The sequence below is a fragment of the Castor canadensis genome, chromosome 1 (genome assembly GCF_047511655.1).
Source record: "Castor canadensis chromosome 1, mCasCan1.hap1v2, whole genome shotgun sequence".
Taxonomy (NCBI): domain Eukaryota; kingdom Metazoa; phylum Chordata; class Mammalia; order Rodentia; family Castoridae; genus Castor; species Castor canadensis.
In genome coordinates this window covers 155,778,490-155,791,891 of record NC_133386.1, presented here as the reverse complement: position 1 = coordinate 155,791,891, position 13,402 = coordinate 155,778,490, and the positions used below count along the sequence as shown (strand labels likewise).

The following is a 13,402-nucleotide window of genomic DNA, read 5'->3' as shown; positions in this document are numbered from 1 at the left end:
TGGACCCAAGGCCAAGAGGCTCCCAGTGCCAAGGTTGGGGAAGGGCCAGGGGAATCCCACAAGTGCATGGGTTTGCAGGCCTGCTGCAGCATGGAAGAGCACTGTGTTCCTGGGACTTGCTGGTATACATGCCTGAACACACACATGCCACACTCCTGTAGGGGGAGGGGTGTACCCTCAGCACATGGGTAATATTGTCACTGGGCATACAAAAGAATCTGGGCCTGCCTGGAGTGAACTGAGGATCACTAATGGGCTGGCATGGAGATCCATGCTTGGGGCACCAATCCAATGCTGAAAGAGTGTTGAGGAGGATACACTGGATGGGCCAAGTAGTGCCAGGAGATACCCCTCAGACTGAGCACTTCCTAGGGGGTCCACAGTGGGACTATGGACAGGATAGTCTATCCCAGACCTTCCCCTAGAGTCCTGGTAACCAACCTTGCCCTGATGGGGCCTCCTGAGGTCAAATGGCCACCTAATCCAAAGCAGAGGGATGGGGTTTGGGTTTCCCCTAGACAGACTCATGGCTTGGCCAGAAGCCCTTCCCTACTACAGGGCCCCTGTTTTAGCCTCTGAGACCCTTGTCCACCCCTAGTCCATCCCACAACACTAGCCACATTCCTCTCAGGTGCCTACAGGAATACTAGAAAGGGGAGGGAATGGGGCAGGGCAGAGGGGCTAGGAAGCCCCATAAGCAAAATGAGCCTTGGGATACTGCTCTGGCTGGCATAGCTATGGGATAAAGCTAGGAAAGGATCAGGATGGGGGCGGGGGGTCAGGGGTAGAAAGCAGTTCAGCAGGGAAGAAAAGCAATTACCCAAAGTGAGAGGAAACTTTCTGACATGGGGCTGAGCTACCTCCAGTCCAGACCTAGGCGTGGGGATGGCCTTCATAGACTAACTGAACCTGATCTCTCACATCAAGCTCCTGCTCACCCCAACACTCCTTAGCTCAGTGTTGTCATTCTTCTCTGGGTCTTCCATTCCTTTGAGATCCCTGTGTCCACAGAATAAGTCGATGGTATTCCATGGGTAGAGGTAGACTATGGGCTTTCTATCTTCGGACCAGAGCCCCATGATCAACTTTATGTGCTATGTGCAGGTTCTCATAAAACTGAGATAGTCCCATAACAAACCACTAGCCATGGAATATTAGAATATATCCCACAGTGACTAGTATTGTTGCATGCCCCCCTCCCCCCGCCCAGCCCCCAGTGAATCCATGGGACAGTGATTGTACATTGGTTGGGATGTCTTGTATTGCTGCTGCAGTCCCTACCGCTGGACAGGGGGACAACCCTTGCCGGAGGTTGTTGCTGGTCTGAAGCGCTTTCATCTAAGCTGCCCGGGTGTGGCCCCCTCCAGTGCTTTGCTCACCAGCTGCTTCCATCAGAAGGTCACCGGGAACTCCCACTGGACCATCAACCCAAACAGACAACGTGAAAGCCAGAGTCACTCCAACGGGTTCCTAAAGATAAATGCTAAACTCTAGAGTGATGGTAGAAGACGAGTTGGTTCAGCATGCTATGGGGTACGTAAGCTTGTCGCAGAGGGCAAGGGGCATCTCCTAGGAAGGACCTGGAGCTAGGCAGCCGGCATCAGAATGGGAAATTCTACTCGGCTATGGAGACAGGCTCTGCTAGGGCTGAGAATCCTTGCTACTGCCTCTGCAGGGACCCTCCTACCTGGATCCCGTGCACCATTTCTGTTGTCTACACAGCCTGAAGGGAGCTGTGTTAAGGACCAAATCAAAAACAGATGGCACCTCCGAATCATACCTACCCCCACCTTGCCCCAACACTGGTTTGAGTAGCCTGAGTCAGAGACTCATGCTTGACTCTGTCCACCTGAGCAGCAGCCCCTGAGGCTCCTGCTAAGATAGTCTTCAGCAACCTCGCAGTACGTGTGGTCTCTTCAGAACATCACGAGACCAACCGCATCGACCTCCTTACCCAGGGCCACCAGTGAGGTTCCTCTAGCAGGCGCTGGCCTCGTGAATTTGGCCGCCCAGCATCAAACTGGGCCCCTAGGCTCCACGCCTCGAGATTGAGCGCAGGGTCCGGGGTTGCCCACGGAACTAAGGAAGCAGTCTGACTGAATCTGAAATCATCGCTACAGGGGGCGGAGGTGAAAGGTCAGATCGACATGCCTCTGAGAGGTTTCCTACCTGCTCTGTTAATTTCTAAAATTTCTTCCTGGGCCAGCGGACATGTGTCACTCTGAGTACTGTGGTGTGGAGAGTTTACGACAGATTTACAATAATTGGGAGATCCCAGCTGCGGTGGCCGCGGAATATGCTTCTTTTTTTTCTTTGGTAGTTTCTGCTTAGCCATGGCTAGGGAGTAATACATCCCGAAATTGTTCACGATGACGGGCACAGGCATGGCAATGGTCAGCACACCCGCCAACGCGCACAGTGCTCCCACCAACATGCCGGACCACGTCTGTGGGTACATGTCTCCATAGCCCAGCGTTGTCATGGTCACCACAGCCCACCAGAAGCCGATAGGGATGTTCTTAAAGTGTGTGTGCTCGCTGGCGCTGGGGTCATTGGGCTGGGCCCCTATCCTCTCAGCATAGTAGATCATGGTGGCAAAAATGAGCACGCCTAGGGCCAGGAAGATGATAAGCAGCAGGAATTCGTTGGTGCTGGCACGGAGTGTGTGGCCCAGAACCCGCAGGCCCACAAAGTGGCGGGTCAGCTTGAAGATGCGCAGGATACGCACGAAGCGGACAACGCGTAGGAAGCCCAGGACATCCTTGGCAGCCTTGGAGGACAGACCACTCAGGCCCACCTCCAGGTAGAAGGGAAGGATGGCCACAAAGTCAATAATGTTGAGTGAGTTCTTGACGAACTCCACCTTGTTCGGGCAGAAGACAACGCGCATAAGGAACTCAAAGGTGAACCAGACCACGCAAACGCCCTCGATGTAGGTGAGGAAGGCCTCGGTTTCTGCTTCCCGGTAGTAGCGCACTTGAGTGCCATTCCGAACGTTCTCGATTTCTGTCTTGTTCACGATGGGGTTGAAGCGCTCGTGGGTCTCCAGGCAGAAGGTGGTGATGGAGACCAGGATGAAGAAGAGGGAGGCAAAAGCCACATACTGTGGGCGAGAAATACACAGTGTCAGAGGGAAGGGAAGGCCCTCCCACCCGGAGTGGGGAAACCTGTGGTGCCTCCTGCTGAGTCCAGGCGGAAAGCCAGAGCGGGGGAATGCCAGAGTAGGCAAGAAGCCTGCACAGGGGCCCTTCTGATACAACCCAAGTGGACGAGCCACACATCCCTCCTCAGGGACAGGGCAAGTACACTGCTGCCAGGCCTGGCTCGAAATCTTCCTGCTTGATTTTCCATGCTTCCTTTCCCCCACTGCCAGCTAACACCAAAGCCCTAGAAGCCAGCAGAACCGCCAGAGGGAAGAAGCCTAGGTCCCTGAAAAGACAGACACCCACTAGATACGCTCTGATACCTGAATGGGAAATAAACTATTGTGTTTAAGCCAGTACAATTGGCCCTAATAGTGACTGAGCTTGCTGGAGCTGAAGTGTGCAAAGAAATGAGCAGGAATTATTCCACTGCAGTGGAATTATGCCTGAGAGGCCACATGGCCCATCTTTCTCCCTGCTAACTCCAGTCTGTTTGCTGAAGGAGTGACAAAGCCCCACCTTTCATCATAGCAGAAGGCAGCCACACAGCCTCCAACAATTGCTTTTGTTTACATAGGTGCCCCACCCCCACCCTGAAGGCTACCCTTTGAGTCCCAGAACAGCCTTGTCTGGGCCATGACAATGGTGCCAGGCAGGGATCTGGGAACCAAGAACTATGTGGAGCTTCCAAACCACATTCTAGACTGGGGAAGGGGAAAGGAAAGGCTGGAGGGACACTCAACACTTCCGAGTGACAAAAGTGAGAGCAGTCTTTAGAGATGACCTGTCCAAGATGCTGCATGCTACAGATGGTGAGTCTGAGGTCCAGAAACAGAAAGAGACCTGTCAAGCTACACATTAAGTAAATTAACCTCCCCTTGGTTTCATGGCCTTGTGTAATTTTTCAAAAAATTTTCTCCTGGGCTACTATCAAGTGTGATTCACATCCATCCTTCCATCTGTAATTCTTCTTCCCTTCCCTCATCTTCTTTTTACCATCTTTCTTCTTCCCTCCTTCCTTCTTCGTCTTTCCTCCTTCTTTCCCTTCATTCCCTCCATTTAACCCTCCTTGCTTCCATTCATCCCCATCCATCCATCCATCCATTCATCCACCCATCAGATCACTCATTCATCCTTCCTTCCTGCCACTCCTCACTAAGCACCAGGTCATGCCAAGCACAAAGTTGATTGAGGCTTCTGTCCAGCCCTCAGAGAGCTCCTAGCCTAGCTTAGGGGGGGTAAGGACAGATACAGAGACAAGTGTAATGGGGTAGACTGAAAAGATGAGCCCCTCTGTCCTATGAAGCAGGTGGAGCTGGAAAAAGGTGAGTGATTTGTGCACCCTTGGGAGAGGCAGGTAGAGACTTCAAAACAGGTCTTCCAACTCCAGAAAACTCTTCTTTCAGGGTCCAGATAGTTCAGACCTGGGGTACACAGAGGAAGAGCAGGAAAGCAAAGTAGAGGTGACTGGAAGAGGCTGCCACCTCCAGCCCAAGTTTACCTAGCTCCAGAGCTTTTCCCATCACCAGTCACCCAAGCTCCTGGAACTAAAAAGCAGATCTCCATCTCCTGGGCATCTGGCTCAAGACTGCCTCCGGGGACCCCATCTTGAAGCATGGTATTCACAGTCCAGACTCCCAAAGGACAGTCATGCCTCCCAGCTGTGCCCCTGCCCTGGCAGGGAGGAAACCCACCCTGGGAGTGTCTGGGGGAAGCCCAGAGGCTAAGCCCACTGCACCCTTGGCTCCTGATCCTGAGCAATGGCAGAGACATTAGGTTCCTCTCCTTGCTCCTCATTAGCCAGGACAGCTCCTCCTAGACTTTCCCACATTCATCCTCCTCTGTGTCCTCTCTCGGCAGGGCCACTGCCACCAAAACAGATTTTAGGCTTCAGTTTTAGCCACATAGCTACCAGAGGGAGCCACCCATGATAATCCCAGCTCTATCCAAGCCAGCTGCCATGCTGCCCAAAAAAAAGCCCTAACTTCTTATCCTAGCACACAAGGATCTCAGTGCCCTGGCCTCACCTGACTTTTCAGGGTCTTCTCTCCACATTTAACTCACATTCTTTCCACGTGCAACTCCCTGTCATTTCTAATCACAGACTGTCTCCTCTATCTTTGTGGTTTTGTTCCTTCTGTCTGGGAAAATCCCATTCATCCTTCAGGGCCCCATTAATGGACCTTCCCCTGGGGTGAGGCGCCCATTGACAGCTGTGGGCCTTAGGAGGCAGCAAGTGAAGGGTTTCCCCAAGGAGTCTCTACATCCACCCAGGGAGAAGAGTGAATCTGTCTCCAGTGCTGGCTCTTTAATGTTCAGGAAGGCTCATAGGAATAGCCCAGATGGGGCACTGATATCCTTGGAGCCTCTAATTCCCAGGTACCCCACAGGCCCTCAGAGCCCTCATTCCATTTCTCCTCTCATGTTATAGATCTTCATGAGTAAAATGAGGCCCAGAAAGAGGTAAAGCCTTGTAAGATTAGTGGAGAAAAGTCCTTGGTCATCAGGGATCAATGCACAGCTTGAGTTCCACTGACACAGGGGTGAGGGGTAGAGGGTGGGTGGTGAAAGCCAGACCTAGAGTCAGATAGGAAGACTCCGTCCCCAGGAAGAGCCAGGTGAAAGCTGTCTCCTGCCATGCATAGGTTCCTTGGGCATCCTCTGCTTCAAGGTCTAGTCATTCTCTGTCATAGGTATTGCTCAGTGACACCTGGGTCCAAGTGGATCCTTAGAGGGCTGTGGAGGAAGTTGACTCTGGATCACTCAGATCCCAACATTCTCCTCAGCCCAGACCAGTAGGAGGGCAAGCCAAGGGCACAAAATCAGCACAGCCAAGCCCCAGCTCCCTTTGCCCACACCCTGAGCACAGGAAGGAAAGAGGAAAAGCCACCAAAGCCCAAGGACCTACCGTGTGTGCCTTGAATCTATGTCTCCACTGTGCCAAGAAGGAAAGCCAAGCACCAAGAGATTCCAGAACAAAGCCGAGGGTTTGATGCTAGTGATGAAGGTGAAATGTGGACCCAAGTTTACTGTGCTCTAGAACCTGTGCTCTTTCTGCACCAAGCTGCCAAAGCAGGTTATGCTGTGACAATGATGAAAAAGCAGGAGCACCTGGATCCACAGATGGAAGTCTGGCTACCCTTGAATCATTCTTAGGCCTCAGTGCCCAGGACTTGCTAGCACCTAGGGCAGGAGCAGCTCCTTGGGAGGAATGACGATGATGGTAGTCTTGATAGTCCAGCCTGCATCCCCACCTGGCCACCTCCATGCAGACCCAAAGAGGGGAAGACTTCACCTTATTCAGGAAACTCAGTCAAAAGGAGAGAGTGGGCATGGGGATGGGAGCTACTGGAATCAGCTGGCCCCTGGCAGGGAGGGAAGTGAAGCCTTGCCTTGCAGGTCCAGGACAGCAGGCTGTGGGGCAGCCTCTGAAGCAATACTGAGCTTATCAGCCCCACAGCAAAAGTATAGGGCTGAACCCCATGTGAGCTATTTTCCAATCCTAAGTCATGCAGAGAACAGAACTCACAGACCACAGACAGATCAACAACCCAGACTACACATTCCACCCATGATCTAAGCACAGAGTGCATGGACGCACAACTAAAACACAGTGCCTGGACCACAAACAGAAATCATGAAAAGCTTACTGGAACATGACACCACATACCAACTGAGGTACTGAAAGGTTGCACATGCATACATATACAACTTGTGTACATACTCAGAGCATACAATGGTGCAGTGGTGGTACCATCCAATACATCCCCTATGAACACAAACAGACCCCAGCTGGCCCTTCCCCTGCCCTGGCAGCTCCATCTTCTCCTTGCCCACTCTGTCCCCACTCGGGGTAACTGACTCTCCCACAACACAGGCAGCTCCAGCCTGCCTCGCCTCTGCCTCTGCAGCCTTCCCCAATGTCATCAGTCTGCCGTTGAGGTAATGCTGGTGCCTAGATTTCCCAACCCTAGGCCCTGTTCATCATCCATAGGCTTCCTGATATCCCAACACCAGGTCTTATCTCTCCAACCATCCTGGCAATATCTGAGCCCCACCACACCCTGGACCCAGGATGGCTGTGCAGCCAGTCTCTCCTGGGCTGCTAGTCTGAGTGGAAGCACAAAGGGAGCTTTGCCAGATATCTCAGTGGTAGCTGTTACCTGACCTGGTCAGGCAAGTGGCCACCCTGTAAAATTTCAAGACAACACAGGAACGATCGCCTGATAATGCAGAATAAACCTAAGCTAGTTGTTTCTGGCTCTTTTTATTTTTTCTAGAACCAAATCACAAACCACGAGAGACCCACCAATTGTGTTCTAGAAAGTGGTAGCCATGGAAACAGAGCAAGGCATTCCATTTCTATGGCAACCAGGGTGGTGAGGCTGTTGGCTGTAAAGTCAGACAAACCTACTAACGATCTGTTGACTTAAGATGTTTTATAAATCACCACATTATTTTTATTGTAACCCCGCCCCTGAAACCATAAATCAGAAAGGCAATTTACTATCTATTAAAATGACCAATATGTACTATGACTTCCATTTATGAATTATTTACGCCACAGTCATCTTTAGAAAATTGTGCTTGCCTTTTGGAGCTGTTCAGAGGTTCACCGTGGGGAATCCCTGTTCTTGCAGTTTAGCGTTTCAGGAACAAGGTGCTGCTTGTAACATGGTGCAAGACCAATATTCGGGTCTGAGAGCTCACTTGCTGTGTGACCTAGTCAAGTCTCTTCCCCTCTTTGAACTTCAGTTTGATCATGATGAAAGTTGGACTTGGTCCCTTCTGAGGATTCTGAGACAGGCAGTGGGGACTATGATGGCGATCAGGGGAGCCCTGGCAGGTGTCCAGGCCCCGGGTCCCCAGAGGCTGCAGGTCAGTTTTTCCACCTAATTAAATCTGCCCAGCAGGGGTGTACAGCATGTGAGTTAATCCATGTGGAGTCAATGATGCAGAGCAGATGGGAGGGCCAATTGTCTTAAATAAATTGTCAGTTGAGTTGGGTTTGGAAACTGAATTAGACTTGTCTGGACTTCTTTGGGCTAGGCATGCCCACAGAAGCAGCGCTGGGCCAGGGCTGCTGGGCCAGGAGAAGGAGCAGAGATACTGGGGGTGCAGTGCATCTTTTGTTCTATCCACTGCCTCAACCATTGAGCCCCAGATGCCTGAGTGCTCCGTGTGGGCCCAGCCCCTGCTTCTGCCCTCTAACCTTCCTGGCCCCTGCTCTGGGAGTAGTGGGCAAGAGGAGCTTCACCATTCTCCACTGCACTGTAAGCTGGGAGCATGTGCACAAGTGCAGAGCACACGCACCCTGGGGGAGCCTGTTTGGGAAGTCTGTGTGCCAGGTGGGTGTCAGGGCGGCACGGTGTGTCTGTGGGGCAGGTGTGTGCATGCTGAAGGGGTGTCATCTGTGTATGTGACCTGAATCTAGGCCTGCGCAGTTTTACTGAAGCAGTGGCTGTGTGTGGTGTGTGTGATGTGTATGAATGAGGTGTGTGAAAGTGTATATGCTGGTATGAATTGAGTGGTGTGTGCATGTGTGTGTATGGAGACGTGTGTATTGGTGGGATGTGTTTGTGTGTATGTGTATACATGCATGCAGACATGTATGTGTATGGGGCTATGGATGGGGTGTGTACATTGTGTGTGCATGCATGGGACAAGTACAGTTTACGGCATGTGTGTGTACAGGACTATCATGAGGTGGAGTGTGTGTGTCCATGGTTATGCACCCATCTGACATGAGGCTATATAGGTTTGTAGGTTTGTAATGTGCGTGTGAGTGCATGGGGACAAATATGGTTTGTGATGTGTATGTGTGTGTGCGCATATGTATATATGGAGCTACTTATGTATATATGGAGCTACTTATGAGGTATGGTGTGTGTGCATGTGTGGGGGCTATGTATGAGGTGTACATGTGAGTACATATATAGGGACGTGTGGTCGGTGGTGTATGTGTTTGGGGGATACACATATGCATGCATACATATGTGTGTACATGTGTGGAGCCATGTATGGTTTGTGGTATTTATGTGCATGTGTGAGCCATCTCCTGAGGAGATCTGGGTCTGGCTGAGCACTCTGGATGTATGTTCTCTGATCTGAGACTCAGCCCCGGGTCCTGGCCCTTTTCCATGCCAGAGATGGTCACTCACACACTAGCCCAAGGAGAAAGAGAACAGACAGGGCCAGTGTAGGTAAAAGCCCTTGAGGTGGCCTGGGGGAATGTAGCAGGGCTGTAGGCCACTCAGGACTTGTCCAACAGCCCTCCACCCCAATCCAGGTATCCAACCTGGGAATGGGGCCAGGATCAGAAGGGCAGTGGCCAGGCCTCAGGGAGTTCAGACACCCAGACAGACAATGACCCACTTCACTGAATTCATTCGCATGACTGTAGACTTAGGTCCCGGCAGCTGGACTAGAAAAATCTTGATGTGGCAGAGGTTCCCAAGGTGCTTTCAACCCAAGATGCACATCTCTTTACATTTTGAAAATTAATTATATCATTACATGCATAAAATCTTAAAAGACTCTTTCTATATCCTCAACATGCTCATGTTATTGAACTAAAGGCACATCTTAAATAGTTGTTACGTTGGACTTGGGGAAAAGCGATTATCCAAAATCCAGAACAACAAGACAGAAGGGGCCCACAAAGGTTTATGGATAGGAATAGAGGAATGGAGGCGCAGTAAAGGACAGGAGCTCCTAAGGTTGTAAGGCTCTCAGGATGACCAGTGACAGGAACTACATTCTACTGAGACATCCACGCCTGGCTCCAGGGTGGAGTGTTTGTCACCATGGCCTTTGAGCTTTGCTTAGCCGATGTCCTGCCTCCCTCCAGCCCTCTAGATCCTGCCTTCTAGATCCCAGGCCAAATGAGCTCAGAGTCTCTGTCAAAAGAAGCAGCAGCTGAGGCAGAAATGACAAGACTTGACATCAGACAAACTTGAGTTTTAGTCCTGGTTTAACTGGGGGAACTTGGACAAGTCCCTGACCTTTGCTGAGCATTCAGTGCCTCCCATGGCCATGATAAGGAAATGAAAAAACACGCAGAAAGAAAGGGGAGGGCATTTAAACACATTATCACTCCCACACCACCTGCCACCTTGCCCTCCACTGCCTGGCCCTCTCATCACAATCCAGCAGTCAGGGTCAAAGTATCTCAGGTATAGAAAAGCCTAGAATCTTACCCCATGGAATGGGAATTGCTGAGCTATGAGGCGCCTTGGGAGACTGAAGCAGGAGACACTGCCATTGTCCTTCAAAACTACCATTGCCCCAGGTGTAGCACATCAGTATGAGTGAGGCTGCAGCTAGCCAATCGTTCAGTGATCAAGTCTGTCCCCTGTGGGCCATCCCTGTCCCATGGTACAGGGAAGAGTGTTTTCAGAGGGAATAGCCTTAGAGATCCAATAAGGTAGGCCAGTGGGGAAGTCTTTGGATTTAGCAACAAGGAGAAGAGGGTGGGACAAACTTCAACCCCTGTAAGGGTGGATGGAGAGCTGGGAGTAAGAAGCTCCCCACTCCCAGGAGTCTTGTGGGGCATGGAAGCAGAAGTGAGAAGAGGCTTTGTATGATGGGGGCAGCAGCAGAGCTGCTGGGGGGAGAGTGAGGGAATGGACACACAAATGCAGAATCCCTGCCCACAGGCTCAGTAGTTACTGGTGAGAGCAGAAATTTACCTTGAATTTGTGCCCAAGGTGGCTCAGATGCCACCAGCTCCATTTTGGCATCTGGGATCGATGAGGCCATGTGACACTCAAGTGCTAGGCAGCTCTGACACAAAAGAAAGCGCACGAAGCACTCAGGAGCAGGAAGCATTGGACAGCAGAGGCCCTAGTCTGTCCTCAGGGCCAGAGTTCCAATCCCAGCTTGGCTACTTATGCTCTGACTGCTTTTAGCCTCTTGGAGACTCAGTCCCATTATCCTTCAATTGGGACAAAAACAATCTCCAGGAAGTGAGAAGGATTTGAGGAGCATGGAGGAAATACCCCGAACCTGGGGCTTCCCCAGATCCAGGGAGGAATTCCTGGGCCAGGAGAAACCCTAAGACCACCAGTTTCCTGCACACTGGCATTGCAGGAGTCAGGCCACGGCTTTCCTCCACAGAAATTCTAACACAGCATTTTGGGTTTTGTTTTTTTCCCGAATTACCAGGGGATGGTGGTGGAGAGAGAGTGAGAAGCAGCAGCAGCAGCTGAAGGGAGAGATGCGTTCCATTTTATGTCTTTTCCTCTAATTTGTTCTGCTCTGGCTTCCACTTGCCTGCTGACAATAGACCAGGAGAAGGTGATAGCGCTGTGAGAGCTGATGGCATGGCCCTCACTGACAGTGTCCTGTGGACAAGACCAGGCATGTCCAAGACCCAGCACTGCAGCCTCCAGTGAGCAAGGGACACAGTTCTCAGAGGGTGGAGACCTAGGATCCTCACAGTTACAGGGTTTCCACACAGCTTCTGCCTTGGGCCAGAAAGGACACCCAAGGTCACAGGACTAGTCAGGGCTAAGCTAGAGCTGCCTGACGACTTCTGGCCAGTGGTGACAAAACAAAGGACAACAGACTCATGGGTCTCAAGAAGGCCTTGCTTTCAGTGCTTTCCATACATGGGTTCATTTAGACCTCTGCCAGCCAAGTGAGGCACTCCTTTCAGATGAGGAGTCTGAGGTCTACAAGGGAAGACTCTTGGTCAAGGTCTCCGAGTTCTCAGTGGTGGGTCAGAGCCACCCTGCTCCAAAGCCCTACTCTTTACTACCTCCCATAAAGCCCCTCAAAGCACCTGCCGGATGGACATTGCCACCCAGTGCAAATCATTATGGTTGTGGCCCTGTGACCCAGATCTGTCAGCCACCAGCAGGCACAGAGGGCACAGGGGTCTTCTGGGAGTGGGACTGTGCTATCCCAGGGTACCCCCTGGACCAGAAGGCCCTGTGAGAAGCCAACATCCCACCTTCTCCTTTGGTCTGGGAATCTCTCCTAGACATAAGACAGATGGTTGAATCAGAGATGACAGGAGTCTCCTGTCACCTCTTCAGTAGCATCTGAGACTAAGAGATGTACCAGTATTCCACATAGGACACTCCTCTTGGATGTCAGGACAAGCCTGTGTCTCCTGATGCACCTATCTGCTTTCTGTCACTGAACAATGAGCCATGCAACCCTTCCTCTTTTGCACTGACTGCCAGGAAGCTCATCTTAATTTGGTACCTAGTTCTAGGTTAATCCTTTGCTTGGGTTTAGGGTATAGCTATTTCTTCCTTTCACTATACTATTCTTTCTTTTTCTTTCTGCTTTATTTTTTAAGGGTTATGTTGTAGATGCATCTTACCTGCCTCAAGCCTATTCTTGAGAAAGTCCTAAGTTGGAATAATAAGTACATGAATGAGACCCCAGATCAGGAAGTAAGAAGGAGCCCTGTGTAGGGCAAACAAGGCCTCTAGAGGGGGCACTTCACAATGCCCTCTGCAGTGAGCCTGAGACAGATGTCTCTGTCAGTTACCATCTGCAATGAGGTGCTGATGAGGCCATGCATTCTGTCTTTGGACAACTCCAAAAGACATGCCTTTATTTCTGCCTTAAGTTTACCTCTGCCCTTCCTCCCAGTTCTACTCTCTGGGGTTATCAGAGCACACTGCTCCTCTTGCTCCCAGTGTCAGCACTGCCTACACCTACAGGTGAGCCTAGGACCCACCCTGAACAGCCCTTCAGCAAGCCAGGCTTCCTCCACACCCCTTTCCAGGCCTCTCCCCAACCCTATTTCAGGCCTGCTGACATTAAGCACCCTCAGTGTGTAGCCAAGGATCACACACATTACCTTCTGAATCCTCATAGCCGCGTGCTCATCAGAGGCCAAGTGCCTTGCAAACATTCTCTAATTTACCTCTAGAAACCTCTCTGAGGGAGGTATTGATACCACCATTTTGCAGATAAGAAAACAGAGGTTTGGAGTCACTAAGATAGTGCAAAAATACCCCACACAGATTACATGCCACAGATAGGATTGAGACCAGATCCCTCTGACTAAAACCACTGTGCTCTAGTATTTCCTGTCATAAATCTCTTTCACTTTCACCCCAGGTAGCCCTTGGAGGAAGATTTTCATCCTCCCATTATGGTGGCAGTGGACACAGCTGTCTTCAGTTTACATTTTCACGTTTCTAATCTCAAACACCACACACACACACACACACACACACACACACACACACACACACACACACACCCCTGGGCCATTAACAGAATGGTCTTGATTG

At 51.1% G+C, this 13,402-nt stretch overlaps 1 protein-coding gene across 1 annotated transcript in view; it reads right to left on the bottom strand.

The window, feature by feature from the left end:
* Positions 1-13,402, bottom strand: part of Kcnc1 (potassium voltage-gated channel subfamily C member 1) — a 42,381-nt gene that overhangs the window by 8,181 nt on the left and 20,798 nt on the right. Inside the window, exon 2 of the mRNA XM_020155072.2 lies at positions 2,170-3,103. Coding sequence (XP_020010661.1) covers positions 2,170-3,103 — 934 coding nt within the window. The remainder of the gene's footprint in view (positions 1-2,169; positions 3,104-13,402) is intronic.